Here is a 21,919-nt window from a genome sequence, read left to right on the forward strand (position 1 = left end):
GTCTGTGAGCATAGTGAATAGTAGCAATACTTTCCAAAAGCTAGGATATTAGACTAAAAATATGTCTCACAGTTATAAAACCTCGTTACCATAGCGATGAGGACTGAGCAAATGATTAAAAATACCTGCTTTTATTCAGACTGTCTTAGGAATGTGATCTAAATGGCATATAATGCATGATTTTCCATGAGAAATTAATTAAATTTACTAAAAGTAAACATTATTGCGATATACTATTGTGTAAGGTGGAATGTGGGGTCAGATACTCAGAGGAAAACCTACTACCCCAGGATTCAACTTCCGAAGGCTAAAAATCTCAACAAATTATCCCACTGATAATAGTAAGTCATTAACAAACCAAAGGAGATACAATTGAACATGAGTTTATCACACTGTGGCAAACCTAAAGAAGTTTCCACCTGAATTTCATGGACCTCAAATCTATTGTTATCCAAAACAGGGTCACTGTCCCCAAACATTTGACTACCCTGACTGACCCCAAAATTAGGGAGCCACAAAGGAGGTATAAAACCTCCTTTGAGCTCCTTTTGGGTGCAATGCCGAGTACGGTTTAGCTGCACCCAAAACTTGTGGCCAACATCTCATTCATCTCAATAATGTGTTGGTGCTGTAGCCTAATAACAATATAATTGCAAATACCGACAGTTCTTTCACTGCCATTTTATCAGAAATATCCAGGTGTCACACCTACCCACAGCTGCTGGATGTACTGGCAAACCTGGGTCAGGATGGCTACAAACACCATGAATTTAAAACAAAAGTGCATTGCTGCACAATGGAATCTGGAAATGCCACCTGTCTTTCCCTGTCTCTCGGTGTCTGAGGGTGGGTCCAGAGGTCCACTCACAGAATTCTCTGCTGCTGCCCAGAAGTGGAGATCAGGGAAGAGATCAAGCTGTTCCAAGACTGTTTCATTCTCTTCCCCAGAAGAGGGAGATGGAAAAGAGAGGATTTTTACCCATGAAAGCTTATGCCCAAATAAATCTGTTAGTCTTTCAGGTGCCACCAGACTCCACGTTGTTTTTGTGCATACAGACTAACACAGCTGCCCCTCTGATAAAAGAGAGGGGAGATTTGATTTACTTGAAGTCGTTTTCTTCATTTTTGATCACCTATTTATACTGCAGCATAACATTATTCTCCTCTTATAACATTTTATTCCATTGACCTGCTCTCTTAAATAATATAAATGCACAAAAAACTTCATTGTGAAGCAGTAGGGTTGCTATATACACAGCATTTGACATAAACCCCAAAAAGCAAGACAATGAAAAGTTAAACCACTTAACAGTACATCCCTTCTGATCCTCCATCCACAAGCACACGTTACCATTTCCACAACTACCATACACCACAGATCAGGAACTTCAAACTTAACTCTGCCCCCTTTTGTCTTCTATACATACCCCTTTGCCAGATTATACTGACACACACATGCACACACTAGTTGTGGATGTTTGGTGTAGTATGTAGTATGATGATTGTTGCACTGAGTTGTAAAGAGTTGTGTGCAGAAGGGTGTTTAAAGGGGATGGTGGAAGGCTGGCACCCCTGTGATGCAAAGTAGGGAAGGAAACAAGTGCCTTGCATGCAGATATCTGAAATGGTTGAGCAGCAAACTAGAGTGCACTAAGCTTCTCTATACTCTTCTGAATGCCATACAAGGTGGTGAAGGATCAGTGTCTTGCATTATTAAAACAATGAAACTCTACAAAAAGTGTATTTTCATTTGAAGTTGTAAAACACTATGAGGAAAAATTTGAGCAGGCTTTGTCTAATCTATTTTTAATAACAGCAGCTCCTGTACTGTCTCTACACAAAGACATTACAAAATTGTAATGGATGTTTCCTGACCATTGTGAAAACATTAAAAAAAAAAAAAAAGACACTTACCTGGACAGACCAGATGCAAAACCTTATCTATTTGCTGCTGGGGTAGTAATTGTCCACAGTCTTTGAAAAATGCCTGCAGATCATTTTTATCCATCTCTTTCCAGAACTCCCTCTTGGCAAACATTGTTTCATAAACTAAAAGAAAAGTTTCATAGTTTCATTTACAGAAATTAAAAAAAAAATCTTACTAGGTCTATTATATATGTTGGAACGTTTTGCATTGCCCTAGAAGTGTCTTATTTAGAACCAGGTTCACATACAGTACAAATACCATACACATATACAGTACAATGAATGGCTAATGAAATTATTAAGTGCCTTAATGAGGCCTTTGGACTTGCAAAGCAAAATGTTTGCCAAAAAGGAACTAGAAGATTTGAAAATTGATACATTTTTTCCAAACAGGAAAGAACAGTAATCCTGAAAAGTGTAATTATTGTACATCATAAAACAATGAAAATTGTTATGAGGGGGGAAAAAATCACTCTAGATGATAATTGAACTAAGAGCAGTAAATAGGTTGGATTTATTAAAAAACAAAACAAATATTTCCAGACAAACGTGATTACTTTGAAAGAATTACAAAAATTAGGGTATAGAGGGAAAGTGGTAGATGTAATAATATTTAGATTTTAGTAGAAGAGGGAAAGTATTTGGCAGTGAGTAGTTTGAAAAAATTAATTTCTTCTTCTGTCTGTGAGCTGTCTACAAACATGAACAGTTTTTAATTTGTAGATTTTTCTCAGCCTTTCCATTTCTTAGTCAAAAATGATCCCTAAAACAAAAGTAATGGATGGAACCCAGAATGATGAAACATGGTTGCTGGAACATAATCTTCAATTCTTTCTTTTTCGTGTGTGTGTGTGTGTGTGTGTGTGTGTGTGTGTGTGTGTGATTTTATTGCCTAAAAATGGTGGAGAGTTGTGGAAGTAAAATTATGGAAGACAGGACAGCTGAATTCAGATATTTGTCACTTTTTAAAAAGACCCTTATTCCCATCCAATGAGTTCAGCATCACATGTTTTAACATGTCCTGATTGTGTTGGTCAAATCTCCACAGTAGGCTACAAGCTAAAAAGGCAAATAATTATGCAACGTATAAAAATGTCTGCATAATCTTCTACATTTGCAAATCTAAACATCATTTTAGGTAATCTACCATAGCTCAAAGACTTTTGCAGTGTCTGTGCCAGGCAATCGTCCTCCTCAGTAAGCAATTTCAGTCTAGCTAACAGAATGAATGGTTTACTAGTTATTAATGTAACCATTAATTTGAACTTTATGTAGAAGTTAATAGAAATTGACTGTATTAAGTATTGACATTAAAAATGCAAATACATATAAATAGGACTATTTCTCTCCCATCTTCAAACACAGCATAAACTTATCACTTTAATGTATAAGAAAACTAACAACATCTGGCTTCTAAGCTGGACTTCTCTCTCTAAATGTTTAAGGACTAGGAAGACAAGAAACAAAATGTCAGGATGTAACATCTTATGTCTGCAAAGAAGCTTTGAAGGGGTACATTTTTATGTCTTCGTATTAAAGCCTCAGTGACTCAAAAAGCCATGAAATACTACACAGTATGTGACACTGTAAAGAAGATTCTTAGTGTAAAGGGGCCTTAAATTAGGTATACATTCCAAAGTAGAGTAAAAGGGACATAGTGTAAATGAGAATTAAGCTCTACCTGATAAATACATATGAGGTTCAAAGGAAGCCAAACAGGCTGGAATCTAGTTCCTATCTTTATCTGGTGGCCCCATTAGCTTCTTCAGAATTTACATGTTCCTTTGAAAACATGTTTCTAAGCCTAGGATGTGAAGATAGTTTTCTTACTATGGAATCAATGTATACTGTTGCTTTCTTGAGACTTCAGAAAGACAGAATGAACCAATAACTCAGAGGCACAAACTGCACCCATTCATACCAATGGTGAGTTAACTCTAAAACCTGATGAGTGCAATTTAATTACCAACATTAACAATGCTACCCATCTTGAAGAAACATCCAGTCAATGTATTCCTCCAGCATGGCTGGATATCACAGGGCAGATACTGAAAAGTTCTGCTGGTCAGTACTGCTCCCCTACCACAGCAGTCGCTACAGTATGTCAGCCCTTCAGTGCTTTTGCCAGTCTAATTTTACATACTCATTGAGATAGGTCTGTGATCACTTCCTTGGGGAATATTCTGCAGTATAATAGATCTCACTATGAGGAAGTTTTGATTATTTTTTTCTCCAGTCTAAAATTTTCTTTTTCCTTAAATTCATCTGATTACTCTTTTGTTATGTCCCAAGGATTGATCTGGTAGTGATATGCAAAACGGTGCAGAAGAGAGTGAAAAGAACAGCAGCAAGGATGCACTGCTGCTACCCAACAAATATATCCCACCCTGTTGGTGTTCCTCTGCACTTAATGGCGTGGATCAAGAGAAGTAAAATCCCCCCTCCCCCTAAAAAAATAAGACCACTTGTTTGGCTTTAGTCTCAACCTATCATCATCATGCCCAGTTTCTCCGCTGCACACTACTGCACACCCCAGTACATGTATAGGGTCTATGATGGCTCCACACTGTGCTACATAACAGTGCCTCTCAAGTACAAACATACAGCCTTTCCACAACCTATGCTCTTCTATGGAGTAGCCACCAGACTGGAACTAAAGTGAGCTCATAGTAAAGGCAATATAGAGTATAACAATAGTTATGTGAATAAAATGTCTGAAAAATGAAACATTCAAAAATGCAGAGATCCTTCCACAAAAAGCTCTTTATATACACAAGTAATTTTCTTTTATTTTGGATGATACTACTAGTTTGACAGAGATTCACTATACTTGAAATGGGGCATAATGGTAATAATTCTCAAACCAGTAGGAATTTTTAAATGCAATCACTGTTAGTGAAGAGAATACAGTAAGTACTAAGATGATTTGCAAATTTGTCCTCTGTCACCTGCCAGCTCATTAAGAATTCCTTCTCCCTGACAGCGTACAACCCTGTCCATTATCTGAAAGTTACAAAGCAAAAATCAAATCTCAGTAGTGCAATGACTATGTCACAAAATGTAGTACCCCCATTGACATAAATCCCACAGTTCTAAGAACTGAAGGCCAGAATGACGTCTTACAAAAGCAGTTGTGCATATAGTAACATGCAATATCCTTTGCACAAAGGAGCAATTTAAAATGCTGAAGTTATAAATGAGCAGTATTACTTCAGAACAGACACAACCATTGAAATTAGAATAAAAGATTACTCTGTACAAAAATGTTAACAGCACTTACATTTTTTCTTGTCCAGCCACTCCTCTAGTTCTGAATACCGTAGTGGTGTGGATGGATTCAAAACACCAGCTCGACGTTGAATGCGATTCATCATTTTACGGTAGTCCTTTACAACTGCTAAAAGGGATGGTCCATGACTTTTAGCCTGTAATTACAGATATATTTCATTTTCATTACTTTTAGAAATAGTGAAGGATGACTAAAGAAAGCAGATGAGGAGGTGAAATTGTTAGATGTGCAGAGTAAAATAAGATCTTAAAAGAGGGTGAAGAGAGGTAATTTTATTGCCACAAATAAGTAAGTGTAGATCTGAAAAACTGTTATGCATCATGTGATATATAAAAAATAGTGTACAAGACCTGATTTCAGTCTGCAGTGCTAATAAGGGCTGGTCCTTTCAAAAGATGTTGAGGTGGAAATATCTGGGGATGTGTGGGGCACATGAAGACTACAAGAACAGAGCTGGAATAATGAAGAGCAGCAGATGTTTTTATTTGTCAGAATTAGGGATCTGACTAGGAAGACAAGATTCAGTATCCAAACAGAGGAGTACTATGGGAATGCTGGGGAAAGAGGAACAGTGGGATGGAGTAATCACCAAGGAACAGGGGAAACTTCTCAGAAGCATCAGTATGGCAGGGTCATGTGATTGACATCATACTACATCAGCAGTGTGATAATCTCAAGTGCCCAATGAAATAATGCTGAGATTTCAAGAAACAATAGATATGGGGCATGAGCCAAAGCCCATTGAAATCAATACAAGCCTTTCCAGGGACTTCAGTGGGCACTGGAATGGAGCCACAGTTAATAAATATCAATGCTGCAAAAGGATTAAAAATGGATGTTATAATTTATATCATTACATAGATTTCCAGAAACCTGAAGGATTAATAAATGCAAACAAAACCTTAATCATTGACTGAATCACAGCAATGCTTACCTGTGGACTCATAATGGTGATCAGGATAACAGCAGCCACTGCATTGCATCAGATACCACAGTTCTCATCAGATACAATTATAGAAAAATAATGTGATATCTCAGATTCCCTGGTACAGTAATAGCTGACTTTTAAATGCCAATCACTGAACCTAACAATCAGTGTTCAGTTCAAAGTATAGCCCTGTAAGGAAAAATATGCCCCATTCTCTTTGGTCCAACAACCAATTTCAAAACTATGCAAGTTCAGTTCATCGTTAATCATATAAACAAGGCAACCACTTTTTGTAGCATATAAAGCAGCATACTCACAGGGGAATTTTAGGACAGTGACAACTATGGAATATTTTTATTTGGTTTGTATGCGCTCTATTTAAGGATTTTTGGAAATCCTTTAACTATGGTTTTCAGTTTGATTTATAAATTCATATAATAAACAGGTTAATGATATACACCGTTTATAATAGACTATCTATTTGAGTCAGGTGCAGGTTAGGCTATGGAATACTTATTAGATTAGAGGGCTGCGTATTGCCTAGAGATTGAAATCCTGATGAGGTGGAGCTGTGTTATCTCTATAGCCAGCAGTAAGCAAGACCTCTGTTAACATACTGTACATATTGAAATGGAAGGCAAAAGTAAACAGTCTAGCGCTTTCTGACCCTATGTGCAGGAGCTCATATTTGACTCTGGCTGAAAAAGAAGCAAACTTCAAAAAAGGACAATTTTATGACATACTCTATGCATGCTTAGCTCAAGTGTTTGATATTTAAAATGGGGGCGAGTAAAGAAGAGAGATAATGAACAGCTTGTTAAACCTATGCTGTTTTTATATGTGAAAAAGAAATCCTGGAATTAACTGATTAGCATGTAAGTGTGCCATAGTTCTCTTCAGGACAGAATTAAAAAGGGATCAGATGTGAATCACAGCCCCTTTACTCCAAAAGCTAATGGAGGTTCTCATTAAGCTCAAGTGACGAAGATCTGTCCATTTAGAGCAGGAAGGTTCAGATACTATCTTCATTGTCACTGAATTTCCAAACAGCCCATGGTGTGCAACATAGTGGTTACAATGGAGAGCTAACTGGGCATGGGCATACAACAAATATTTCATATTAAAATCATAAAAAGCAGTAGTGCTTAGGCTACGGTGACAGACTGGATCACAGAAACCCCCTGGGAGCTGCCACCTGATGTGTGAAGACTTCTTCTGTTCCTGCTTTCCTGCCCAGTCAGCTTAGGACTCCAGCACCCTGCCTGGTTTGAGCCAGACCCAGGTCTGAACCACGACCCCTAACAGCTGTAGGGTTAACTGAAAGCAGCTTACTGAAGTGTGCCTGTCTTTAACACTCAGATGCCCAACTCCCAATGGGGTCCAAACCCTGAATAAATCCGTTTTACCTTGTATAAAGCTTATACAGGGTAAACTCATAAATTGTTCACCCTCTATAACACTGATAGAGAGATATGCGCAGCTGTTCCCCCCCCCCCCCCGCAAGTATTAATACATACTCTGGGTTAATTAATAAGTAAGTAAAAAGTGATTTTATTAAATGCAGAAAGTAGGATTTAAGTGGTTCCAAGTAGTAACAGACAGACAGAACAAAAGTGAATTACCAAGCAAAATAAAATAAAACAAAACCCGCAAGTCTATGTCTAATAAAACTGAATACAGACAAAACCGCACCAGTTACAGTAAGCTTCCTTTTAAAAACTAATCTCCTTCTAGTCTGGGTCCAGCAACCACTCACACCCCCTGTAGTTATTGTCCTTTGTTCCAGTTTCTTTCTTGGGGGTGGAGAGGCTCTCTCTTTAGCCAGCTGAAGACAAAATGGAGGGGTCTCCCCCGGGGTTAAATAGACTTTCTCTGCATAGGAGAGAGGAGGGGATCTTCACCCACAAAGTCCAGCTCCAAGATGGAGTTCTGGAGTCACCTGGGCAAGTCACTTGTCCATGCATGACTCAGTTTCTTACCAGGTAGCAGCCATGGGTCACATGCTACCTTGAATGTCCTCAAGTAGACTTATGTGGATTGGAGCATTCCAAGATCCATTGTACTTTAAGTGCTTCTTGATTTGCACATTACTTTCTCAATAAGCTGACCAAATGCTTTTACAAAGATTACTTAAAAATCAAGCCAGTACACAGCCAATATTCATAACTTCGAATACAAAAATGACACACACATACAAATAGGATTAATAGATTCAGGAGCTTGTAACCTCTACAGAGATATGTTACATGGCATGTGTATCATAAAACATTCTAGTTATGTCATATATACATTCATAAGCATATCTCCATAAAGCCTTATGGGGGGGCACTGTCATAGCTACTTTCCAAGAATTTTAACACTACCCAGACACAATGAATTACAGTATGTTAAATTAACATTGACACATTACCTTGGTCTTTATTCTGTTGAATCTGGTACGTTCAAGCCATCCTCTGACATATTTCTGAATATAAATGGATGCTCTAATTACTTTTCTGCAGCTAGGGTCCTTTCTGGCATGAAAAGCCTCAAAGACTTCTAAGTGTGGTCCAATTCTTTTGACCTTTTCCTGAGTTTTAATGACAATACATTTTCCACTAGAAATTAAAACATAAAAGATTTTTTTAATTTATTTTTCAATAGTGTAGAGCATGCAACACAAACTATAAAAACCAAAATTCTAGCAAAGGAATGGATATAATTTGAATCTAAAATAATTGTACAATGCATTCAAGGCTTTAAAATAAGTATTTAGCCATTTACCATCCACTATTACTAAATTAGCATCCAAAACTTGTTGTGTTTTACAGACATGTAGATCAGCACATTCCCTACTAGGCTGCAAATATTAAAGGATTTTTTTAAAAAATGTTACATGTCAAAAAGAACATATTTTTCAGTTTCCAAGTTTTTGTATTTGATTACAAAACATAGTAAATGAAAAAGAGTACTAGATTCAATGCAAGAATGTCTCCTTTTCAATCAAGGATCTGAGTAAGATGAAAATAAACATTGCAAATCTTCCTTTTTCTGAAGGTATAATCATGAGTGGAAATAATCATTTCATAGTTAAAGTCATAACTAGCTTTGTATTATAAAGCCAACTGTGATTCTATTTCCCACACCTAGACTGTGCCAAGACTAAACTACTCCACCAGAAATATAATTGAGTACCTTTGTCACAGGAGAATGTTTTTGTTTTTTTTTTAAATTTGGTATTAATTGAACAAAATGCTAGGAAGATATGAAAGTTTGAAAAACTGAGCTTCTCCTATTTGAGTGTTTCCCGTGTGTGTGTGGTTTTGTTTGTTTGTTTTTGGCCCCTAAGCCCCCATTTTGGGGTATGTTTCTTTTGGAGAGGTTTAGCCCTATGAAGCTGAAATAGGTTTTATGTCTTGTCCTCCCCATCATACCTTCTCCCTATATTCAAGTCATTACAGCATTTTCACATTATACCCTCTACATATAATCCACAAACACAACCTACCCTTATCCATCATTCTACCATATGCTGAAAACCCAATCAGCCATTCTCTCTCTCTCAGTTAGAAACACTTTTGATTATTGTATTCACCTTTCCAAAGTGGATCTGTGACTCCACCACTCACATACAATCAGATACACATTCTGACCACTTCCATTCTACAAATAATAAAATAATAATAATAATAATAATAATAATAATAATAATACCTAGCTCTCATACAACATTTTTCATAAGATACTGATCAATACTGGCCCGGATTCACTCATACACCAGCAGGGGCAGTTTACTCAAATAAAGGGCAAGGAGTGTTTACATCGCTGTCCTCCACACAGGTTTTTTCTAGGGGATGGCAGCTTTAATTTGCCATTGAGGTTCCACAGCAATTGTAACATAAAAGGCTTCTTAAGAAATATACTGAATCCATTCATTCCCATGACATCCTGGCTCCAACCCTTTCCTAGACAGTGTTGCCCATTTTGCAGGCAGTTCTGGTCTGCACTGGGACATCAGATGGAGCAGAGGCTAAGGGTGGCCTCTTGTCATACTTTTCACCACCAGCTGCCAGTAGCCCTAAGATGGTTTGATCCACTGGCCACAAAGCCCAGAGTGCATCATTCTCTCAAACAGGCTAGACAGAAAGAGCCTCACCTATGTGCTATGCTACAGGTAGAGGGGAACTGACAAGCAGAATGTACTGTTTTTTTCTTGTTCATCCTTTCAAAACTTTGAAAAATGTCAGAAATGTTTATCATAGACCCTTATCTACATCAAGAGGATGATTCATACTGTGGCATCACTTGAGATGGAGTTAAGATTGCCTGGGTTCTCTCACCTCTACTTTCAGACTTACAAACATTAAGGTTACATTTTAGATTTTCTAACTTTCTGGGTTTCTTTCCCCCAAAGTAAGATTTGTAAGGGTTCTTTTTCTCATAAAAGTTAACCTGAACTCCAGCTTAATACTGTTGTCTGGGGAAATCATTTATAATTGTGTTCATTCCACTCACATTTGGTCAACATTCACTTTGGGTCAACTCATATCCTTTTGGGGGCTTTTACAACAAATATGGAAGATATGAGGACCTATTTGGAAGATGGGAATATACAAGCAAATCCTCAGTAGGTGCAGGGGCAGCTGTCAGCTCCTTAAACTTCTATGAAAAGCCAAATGTGAGTGAACTGCAATGCAGATCTAAGGGCAATATATTGCATAACTTTCACTATCTAAAGTGTTTTGAGGTTTACATGGGCTCGTAATGGCGATTAGAAAATTGAATCACAAGGTTTCTGATTTTTTTAAATAATATTTTAATTTAATAATATGCCATTTACATGTGCCTATTTATAACTCTACAAAAGTACAATATTGTGAACTGGCACTTGAAGTCAGGCAACCTATTATGATTATACCAGTATTTTGTATTGGCCTTAATGACAATAAAATAACAAAATGCTATTTTCATGTTACACTGTTCTTTCTTATATGCGTCATTGCTTAATATGAAAGTTTGATATTTATGTTAATTCCTGGATTATGTGATTTCTATTAGTTATACCACCTCTAATACTTTTCTTTTTTTATGAGAAAATATGTTCCCTGTTCTTAATAGAGAAGAAGAATAAATTAAGAGTGATTTTTACTATTTCGAGTTTAGAATACACCAGATAAAAAAAATTAGGTATGATGTTTGAAAGGAAACTGCTATTAAACTATAATCTTATTAGCATTAATACATATTACACCAGTTATAAATTTTGGTTCAGATATTGCTACTAATTAGTTTTGGCTGATATTGAAGTATTTTGCATGCCCCATGTATAAAAGCTGTTGGCCCATCTGTTAATAGGTTGGAAATGATTAAGGGATACTTATTTTCGCTGTTGTAAAGGCCAAATAGTTTTCAAGCGGCAAATATGTGACAAAAAACTAACAGGGTTGCCAAGTTCAGGACCTGATTTTGCAGAAAAGTTTTGATGTCTGATACTGCCTTGGGCCACCATCTCATCTACAAACCTACAGTATGTATAGGCAAATATCCACCCTCCTTTGACAGGACCAGCCTACCTACTTTGTTCAAATGTAATTTATAATAGAGTTGCAATTTATTTTGATTTGGTTGATCTGCTATCAACCCAAGTCAAGAGGTTTCTGCTTCACATATACTGACCTGCGGTTTCCTGATACTCATATCTGGGTAGCTAGTGATATACAAGTTTGTGAAAAGAAAAGGAGTACTTGTGGCACCTTAGAGACTAACAAATTTATTTGAACATAAGCTTTCGTGAGCTACAGCTCACTTTATCAAATGCATCTGATGAAGTGAGCTGTAGCTCACAAAAGCTTATGCTCAAAGAAATTTGTTAGTCTCTAAGGTGCCACAAGTCCTCCTTTTCTTTTTGTGGATACAGACTAACACGGCTGCTACTCTGATACAAGTTTGTGGTTTCAATTTAGTCTCCAAGAAATATTTTTACTATTTTAATATTTCATGTTATAAATTCACCAAGTAATTTCCAGGACTGGAATTCTGTATCTACACCACTACAATAGAGTTTTATCAAGCTTCTGTGGCTGCCACTGGAGCTGAGAGCATTCTGGCCTTGTCAGTGTGCATAGTTCCACATCTACATGTAATATCTGAAAATCGTTCCAGGACTCCATGCAGATGAAGAAAAAAAGTGAACATTATTTAATATCTGTATTGTTATAGCACCTAGATTCCTCCACCAGATTCCCACTGTTATAGGCACTATGGAAACATCTACGACTAGATGGTCCCATCCCTTACTTGGCCATGCAGGGAAGAGAGAGGGACTAAGACCCACTTTCTCTCTTACATCCCTCCTTGGATTGCATTGCAAATCTACCTATAGTGAGGAGAGCAAGTGGACAACCATGAAGAGTGGTGGAGAGTGGGAGGACACTGGCTCTTCTTCCCTCTGGTCAGGGGGTCCATCTTAACCTATTCTTTCTACAGAGCAATGGAGGAACTCAAGAAGGAATTGTGGTTCTGAGTCACAATTGGTTCTGTGGTTTGCTCTTGGTATGAGACAGCTTCTCAGGACAAGCTGTAAACTTACAATGTAGCCCAGGGTAAATGATAGTTCCTGTCCTAAATTATTATTTATTATTTGTATTATCATAGCCCTATGTGCCACAGTCATGGAGCAGAACCTCACTGCGCTAGGTGCTGTACAGACACAGAACAAAAGATGGTCCCTTCCCCAAATTGCTTACCATCTGAGTATAAGACAAGAGACACATGGATACAAACAGATAGAAAGGGAAGTACATGGAAACAATGAGACAATATTGGTCAGTATGACAGGCAATGGTCTTGATACAGTAGTGACCTGTTAAATTTTATTATAGGCATCACACCAAAGGAGAATTTTAAATAGGGTTTTGAAGGAGATTAATGAGGTGGCTTTGCAGATGTTTATGTGGAGCTGCACCCAAGAGTGAGGGGTAGCATAGCAGAAACTAAAAAGTTGGAAAATGTAAAAAGTGCGTGATGGAGGCTGGCGTAAAGAGCCAATCAAATGGGAGTAGATATTTCAATAGTGAATGAGAGATGATAGATAAAGGGGGAAAAGGCTGCGAAAGTCCCTGGAAGTGAAGACAAGTAGTTTATGTTTGATAAAATAAAGAAGGGGAAGCCAGTGAAGGGATGCAAAAAAGGGGTGACAAAGTAATGGGCTAGGATAATGGACTTTGCAGCAGCATTCTCAATCGATATGAGATGAACAAGCCCAGAGAAAAGGATGTTGCAGAAATCAAGATGCAAGATGATTAGAGCTAGATGAGAATTTGAGCTGTGTGGTTGCATAGGAAAGGCCATATCTTAAAGATGTTATGAAAAAAGAATTAGCAAGATTTAAATATAGCCGTGATGTAAGTGCCAAGAGATGTCCTAAAGAGTTTGCATTTTGCAAGTCTATAGAATTGTCCATCAGATGATCCCCAACTATTTCAGACACTCTTTGCAGTGTCCTTGTTGATCTGGGATATCTTTATCATCCCCATTTTACAGGTATGGGTACTGAAGCATCAAGAGTTTAAGTTTAATCATCAAAGAGAGGGGAATGCAGGTAGAAGCTTCAAGTGATGGGGAGAGAAGCAGAGGAAAGATTATGAAAAAGACAGCCATGAGAAACCTCAGAGAAAGAATGTGGGAATGTAGTGAGGTATACCGGTATGGAGAAGGGGGGGAGGAGAGGGGATAAATCAACAAAAAACCTCCATCAACCCAAATCCCTAGTCACAAGGAACTTCCCTATAGTTCTACCAGATAATCTCAGTCCTCCATTCCGTCTGGACGAGGAATATTTCAGCCTAAGCTTTTCTCAAACAAACTAGACAATATATCCCTGTGCAGAGGACCAGAACGAGATCTACATCCCACTTAAATATCAATTATGTGTGAGATTTAAGGGATGCACAGGCCTTTGTTGGACCTCTTTGTTTGGTGAATCTCACCTATTACATCATATCCTGCCATTTTCTCATATATACAGTTCCATACATTGCAGCCAAAGCTGATGGAAAGATATGACTCAAGCTTTCAGTTGTCACAGATGAAGAGTTCTTTGGAGATATGTAAAAAGCATTCAAATAAAATATTTAGGGCTGTCAATTAATCACAGTTAATGGATGCAATTAAATAAAAACAAATTAACTTTTTTTTTAAATTAGCGTTAATCGCACACCTCTGGCTGTGGCCAGAGAGAAAGGGAGACATGGCTGGCCTTATAGGTGTGTGAGGGGGACCACAACCCAGACTGCTGTGCTCAGGGGGGTGCCGCTGCATGCCTCAGGGCAGGGGTGCCCGTCCTCCTGCCACCCTGCTCCACTGCTGCTCCTGCCTCCTCCACCCCCCCACCCCACCCCACCCGCCAAGCTGCTCTGGACTGGGAGCCTGCCTCCTGAGCAGAGAGAGGGTGGGGGCTGATGTTGGGTTGTTCCCCTCCATCCACCCATGTACCTGGTTGCTGATGCCCACTCAGGAATGAGTGCTGCTGCCTGCAACTGCTGCTGGCTGAAAATGCATCCAAGCTCCTAAGTGCTCTGCTTAAAGAGACAACGCTCCCCTTCTCCCCTACACACACACGCTCTCACACCAAACCAAAATCTAAAATGGGGCCCCTGGGGCCCCAGAAGTGGCCAGAGGTCTGCAAAATGGCAGTAGGCTCCGGCAATATGCAACCCCCATGAGACAGCACGGAGCCCTCCTTGAGCTGCAAGCTGAGTGCCTTTAAACCATGAGCTGCAGCAGCGGCGCAGAAGTAAGTAACATCCAAAATATTTAAATAAATGGCATTCTATTGTGGTTTAACAGTGCAATTAAAATTGCAATTAATTGCAACTATTTTTTAAGCTTGTGATTAATTTTTTTAATATCATTTGACAACCCTAAAAATATTCTATATTGGTTGTGTCTCTGGCTCATGAAATAATTTTTCTTGGTTGGATTTAGATTTAAACTGTGACACCAAGGGGGAAAGATGAGTAACTAACCCTGGATCTATTTACTTCTTCATCTGCAAATTTAATTTTTAAATGAATAATATAGAGTGCTACCAACATGAACTTTCCTGGAAAATCTGTCAAGCACTTTCTCTAATGATTATACATCTTAGAAGTACAACAAATGAAAGGATTACCACTGAAATCATATTAATCTACAAAGGATTAACAGCATACTGTTGAAAGACTTCAACAGAGTGATTTATTCATGAACTGCAATAGGACACTATCTGAGATTTTAAGAATGCAACGAACTATTCGTATATATTGTGCTGAAGGAGAGTATAGAAGCTGGAGCAACAAAAGTTCAAAAGGACTCTAAGAAAGAATGTTTATATAAAGAAAACACTCCACAGTGTAGAGAATAAAATGGTTAGATAGTAACCGTGGAGTATAATATATCATATTATTTAGTCTTACTCCCTAGATATTATTTACTCATTTTCTCTCTGAGTTCTTGCCAGTTGTGTTCTCATTTTAATTTAGAATTTTAAACTTTTAGATACGTTATATGAAAGGTCTCATGTTACAAAAAGGAATTGAATCGTATTGAACTTCTGAACCTATTGGAATAGAGAATGAAGCGCCGATTTCCTACTGGTACTGGGTGTTCTCTCTAAATATGAAAAACACTCCTACTGCATATAGAGCCCCTTCTCTTTGGCACTATGCAGCTTAGCTTTTAAAATTTCAACACAAAACTGGAAATTATTTTCCCAGTATATTTCCCCTGTTTATAGCAGCAGCAATTATAGATAGCAAATATAGCAGTCAGGCATTTCAAGTTAATGACAAGCTGAGTTCACCTCTTCAAGGCAATCATCAGGGCTCTAGATTCAGTAGCCAGGCCTATTCATCTAATCACTTAAGCACGTGCTCAACTTTAACTTGACTTAACTTTAAATCACTGGGATTTTAAAACATGCTTAAATGCTTTGAAGTTAAAATTAAGCAAGTGCTTAAGTGCTTTACTGAATATGGATGCAGTAATGAATCAAGACCCCTTGATGACTAAGTTATTGCATAAATAAAAGCACACACACACACAGTATGGATGAGAAGAATTTCGATTACCAGGTTATTATAATTCAAACTGACAAAATATGGATATGAAAAAACAATATTTAAACACAAAAATCCATCTCAAATTGTTCACTGTTTGAATATTCACGGATTGTAACTTACAATTAGGCCCATACCAAATTCATGGTTCATTATGGTCAATTTCATGGTCAGAGCATTTTTAAAATTGTAATTTTCACAATTTCAGCTATTTAAATCTGAAATTTCAAGGTGTTGTAATTGTAGGGGTCCTGACCCAAAAAAGGAGTTGTTGGGCAGTCACCAGGTTCTTGTAGGGTGGATTGCAGTACTGCTACCCTTACTTCTACATTGCTGTTGGCGATGGTGCTGCCTTCAGAGCTGGGCAGCTGGAGATCGGCGGCTGCTGGCCAGGAGCCCAGCTCTGAAGGCAGAGCCGCTGCCAGCAGCAGTGCAGAAGTAAGGAGGGCATGGTATGGTATTGCCACCCTTACTTCTGTGCTGCTGCCTGCAGAGCTGGGCCCTCTGTCAGCAGCTGCCACTCTCTGGCCACCCAGCTCTGAAGGCAGTGCAGAAGTAAGGGTAGCAATACTGTGACCCCCATAAAATAATCTTGCGACCCGCCCCCCTCAAGTTCCTTTTGGGTCAGGACCCCCAGTTTGAGAAATTCTCGTCTCCTCTGTGATATCTGTATAGTATAGCGTAAGAGCACACAAAAGACCAGATTTCATAGGGGGAGAGCAGATTTTACCATCCCAGACACGTTTTTCATGGCCATGAATTTGGTAGAGCCCTACTTATAATACTCTAGCAAAAGAAAGTGCTACTTTAAGACCAGCTGCTAAAGTTGGCTCAAGAGCAGTTCCAACTTCAAGCTAGAAGACAAAGCAATTCAATGGATTGAGCCCCCAGGCCTAATCCTACAATTAGTTTCATGCTCTCAGTGCCCACTGGTGCTAGTGGGAGTTGAGGATGCTGAGCAACTGAAAGGATTATGCTGTTGGACCACAAGAGTGGAGTTTTACATCATAATATTCAAAATCTAGGATGTTTGCTTCTTTTCTGGAAATCATTTAACCTCTAATTAAGGCAAATAAAAGCTCTCTCTTCCATCTCACCTTTACAAAATAACCAGAAAAACAATACAAAAACAATTGGCTATGACTTTCCAGAAAGATTTGTACAAAAGAAGCACCTGCTAATCTTCCTTTGTGATTCAGGAGCAATAGTTACAGCTTTCTTTAATTTGTCATCTTGTAAATCTGTTGTCATCTAGAAAGACAGAGATAAAACTAGTGAACTCTACAGGAGAAATCCATGACAATTCATACTGCCAAATATTTTAAAAATATATCAATATTAAAACATTTAATTTACACAGGACTTTGTTGAAAGAACCTGTGCTGCTAAAATAGATAAACCTAGTCTAACCATAGCAGTGAATGGTAGTAATGAGCCCATCAACAGTCTGCCTTGTTTCTAGATTGCAGATTCAGAAAAGTCTTCTCTTTCTTGCCCCCAAAAAACAGTGGAACAGAGGGAAAATTCATTTGAATAAAATTCTACAAATACTTAATAAATTAAGACAAGACAAAAAAAGGATAGGTATTGACCACCACATTTTTCTTTTTAAGCCAGGTAGTTATATATTACAGGATGACCTCAGGCTCTACATTTTCTTTAAGATCCAGCTCTAGTGTTGCACCATGGTTATTTTCATCTTCTTTAATGGGATAAGTTACTTGTGAAAGGCTTTCATATAATATGGTCCACCAAAGATACTGCATGCAGTTGCAATATCTGTCACACTGGGCTCTCCACATATAGGTGAGCACACTCTGAATCTTTGGGCCTGGAGATTGGTATGTTAGAGAGACAGAGAGAGAGGGGGGTTCTCCTTTGTCAGGACCAGACCAGTTCACAACTAAGTGTCAAGAGAGCAAAGGTGAGCTATCACATTTGTAGAAGATATGTAGAAGAGAGAGATTTGTTTTTTCCCTGAAAAATACTTTTCTAAACATAAACAACTGCCACGTTGCTAACTATGTGTTTCAAAACTAAACATTAACATAAATTATAACATTTTGATGAACAGGACTGCTAATAAAACAGTAATACCCTTGGGACTTAGTAATAATCTCTCAAATATTTTGTACTTTCAGAATGAACTGATCCCTTAAGTACTTTTTTACTGAGTATCCTGAAGTATGCTACTTTCCCTCGATTTGTATGTCAGAGTCACCCCTTAGAATGTAAAAGGGGCGGGGGTGAGGAGCACATCATAAAGTTTTGTTGTTAAAAGTTTGCACAATGGTACTTTTTGCTACACTCTCACAGCAAGAGATTTAAAAGCCAGCTTTATCTTCCCAATACCTTCACAGTGCAGCAAAGCATGTGTTTGACTCAGAAAAAACTGTACCTACATCACACTGTGATGATCCACTTGCCAGTTCGTTCGTTCTGCCTCTCAGTTACAAGATGAATTTAATTGGCTGTTATAGCAATATGCACTGTGCTGTTTAGAGAAGAAATTGTCTCTAGATATCTTATACTGAGTTTCCCTTCCACATCCCTCCAATAATAGTGTTCTCCCATCACCGTCTGCCACCACTCTTCAAGGCCAGTTCCTCTCTACAGCCTTCCAAAGGTCCTTCAACCTTATGATTATCCAACAATCACAGCTCCTTTCCTCCACTCCACTTCTCATTTTAACTTTAAAGATCCAACCATGGGGTTCAGCAAGTCTTGCAATCTTTCTTCTTGGCTTGACCCCTGCTAAATTCAAAGCCTTCTGTCTGAAACAGGAACACCCTGCAATAAAGACCTTCCTTCCATTTTATAAGCCACCTGTTATCTTCCTCACCAGCGCAATCAACTCCTCTACTGCTTCCCAGTCCTGTTGCTCCCCAACCCACTCTGCCATCTGCATGGCAGGAATTCAGAGAAAAGCTTACTAAGTGTTATAAGTCTCAGCTTTGTCTCACAGGCAGTGATGCTTTGTGAGCAGAGTAATTATTCCAGAATAAAGCCACTTTTATTCCAAAATAGAGTGTCCACACAAGACGCTATTCTGTAATAACTTATTCCACTGTACGTATGCCAATTTTCCCTTGTAGACTAAGCATAAGGGGTTATTTAGTAAGAGTTTAAGGTTCTTTATCCAGAGCAAGAATTTCAGTCCTTTTATTGTACCTCAAAAATAACAGCTTTAGCTTTAAATTAATCTAAAATGGAATGAAAAGGTTTCAAAATGTCACTTTAAACAGCTCCAAATTGTGTGAAATACGGAGATTTGGGGGGATTTTTTTTTTTAAGACCAACAATATTTCAGGAATTTGACTGAGAAAGTCATGAGAGACTGAAAAAAGGTGAGGGGTTAGAATAAAAGCTGAAAGTCAACACTAACTATTGGATAGCTGACGCTGTGCTCTCACCTGCTACATCTCAGGCTTTGTTCGGTTCAGAATATCACATAAGCCAGTTTGTATAGGGAAATTCAAAACTATGGAGCCACCTTGTTTAGATAGTACTATTGTTTGCCAGCCTTGAACCACAGTGCAAGAGTGCAAGTGCTTGCTCATAACTAAAAGTGTATTCGTTTTAAAGAACACTCTTCCTCTTGTTGAAGGTCATGGAAATAACCCTATTGAAATAAGAATTGTGAGCAAACCATAACTACATCCTATATTCTCTCAATGAAAACAACTCAATAATCCAAAATAATGGCACTCTAGTAATGCTACAGTTCGCCTATACAATCTATTATCCATTATCCACTTTCCCATATGCCTTTTATGGAAAAATGTTGTCAAATATATTTAAAAGTTTAATGAACCCATTTAACTTTTTTGTTTCTTAATTTTCCAAAGAGTACATTAAAGCCATTCTAAACAAACAACAACAACAATACCCCTTGTGTGTAGATGTAAGTGAGGCTACAGGCACTTTCTGGGTCTGCTCGTTGTTTTCTCAAAATTTATGTTCTATATCTGGTGCATTTTCTGTCATAAAATGAAAGCAATTAGAACTGTAAAAATATTCTACAAGCTGGTTTTATTTCTATGTGAAACATGTTCACTACCAAAAGCTTGTCTTTTCAGATGGCTTTATTTTTGGTTATGGTTTAGGTTTAGTTTGTGTTTCGGTTTTTCCTCTGTTAATTTGGACTGTTTCCTTTTAATTGGATTACCTATTGTAACTAAATTCCATGCAAGTGAAAATGCCAAAAGTTAAACCCACCTTGCTTAAACACTAACTTACTCACCTGAGACTTGCCTGTTTAAGGCCTACATAGAACATTAACCCAGTGTTCACAACAGTTGTTAGCAATGGGTTCCCCAACCCAATTGTGAAAACTGCTTAACTGCACTGTAGAAAGGACAGAACAATTTTCAGAACCATTATAGAAAGTATCTCAATCATGTTCTGTAACATGGAAAATGGTTTTGTCCCATACAAGATAATCAAACTGTCTTCACCACAAGCTCAGGAGGACCTGTTGCTCACAACCATTGTCCACAATGGGTCAATTCTATAATGTAGAGTAGGGTTTAGAGTCAATGCCATCTTCTATGGGTCTCCCAAGAAAGCTTTTTTAATCACCATTTCTGATATGATAAAGGGCAATACTGGAGATTTACTGGCAATTATATTCCCTATGAGAGGCCATTTGTAAAATACAAAAATAGAGACTAGTGGCATGAGCAAGAGATCCCAAAATACCTTCATATGTGTATGTATAGATTGATACTTTACGCTGACATCTACATTACAAGCTAGGGATGTGATTTCCTGGCTCATGTACACATACTCATGCTAGTTCTCATCAAACTAGCAACAGTATAAATAATGCAGCTGTGGTAACATTGGTACCTGCAGTGATGGCGTGGCTTAGCCATGCTGTGTACAAACCTGCCTGAAGCCAGTGGGTATGTACTCTGCATGGTTAAGCCTTCCCTTTGCTGCTGCTACCCACGTTACCATGGCTCCACTATTTATATTCGCTTGTAGCTCGATAAGAGCTTGCACGAATATGTGTACACGAGCAAGGGAATCACACCCCTGGTTAGTGGTGTAGGCATAGCCTGAGACACATATCTGCATGGATATTTTGTCTTCTATCTTTTGTTTTATGTTCCATGTCTTATTTTAAGTATTGTGACTATTTAATTTAGCAATAATCCTACATTCAATATTATCTACCTCCAGATGAAATACACTCCCCAGTTGTGGTTCTCACTATTGTCTTTGAGAATCAACTGACTCTTAGGGTAATTCACAATTCTGACCAAAAAAACCAAGACAAGAGGGAGAGTGCTTATGGCACAAAGGCTGGATTCAAAGCATTTTCCAAAGGGTACACAACACAATTGACTATATCCACCTGAAAGTTTCATTTACTTGAGTCACCATCATTAAAAGAGACATTTAGCGATAACATCATGAAATTGCAGAGTTGCTAGGGTTCCAGCTGCGACTACCCAGAATCCTGTCCAAATCAACTTAAGCTATCAAACCTCTGCCCTTCTTTCATACTTTGTTTTATTCACAGATCGAGCCCCTCCTTTTAAGAACAAAAGGAACATTTAAAGAAAAGAAACCCTCCCACTTTTCGTACTGCAAGCCTTTCAACCTTCACAGGAATTCCCAGATAAGCTGAAATATGTAAGAAAACAAAGATTTTATGAAGTAGAATAATATATTCAGCTCTAAAAGTTAAAG

General features: G+C 38.1%; 1 protein-coding gene across 1 annotated transcript in view; it reads right to left on the reverse strand.

The window, feature by feature from the left end:
• Positions 1–21,919, reverse strand: part of IQCM (IQ motif containing M) — a 189,027-nt gene that overhangs the window by 149,078 nt on the left and 18,030 nt on the right. Inside the window, exons 3-6 of the mRNA XM_074950990.1 lie at positions 17,394–17,470; positions 8,554–8,740; positions 5,207–5,351; positions 1,915–2,049 (exon numbers count right to left, since the gene is read on the reverse strand). Of these exons, the coding sequence (XP_074807091.1) occupies positions 1,915–2,049; positions 5,207–5,351; positions 8,554–8,740; positions 17,394–17,470 (544 nt within the window). The remainder of the gene's footprint in view (positions 1–1,914; positions 2,050–5,206; positions 5,352–8,553; positions 8,741–17,393; positions 17,471–21,919) is intronic.

The sequence above is a fragment of the Natator depressus genome, chromosome 4 (genome assembly GCF_965152275.1).
Source record: "Natator depressus isolate rNatDep1 chromosome 4, rNatDep2.hap1, whole genome shotgun sequence".
Classification (NCBI taxonomy): Eukaryota; Metazoa; Chordata; order Testudines; family Cheloniidae; genus Natator; species Natator depressus.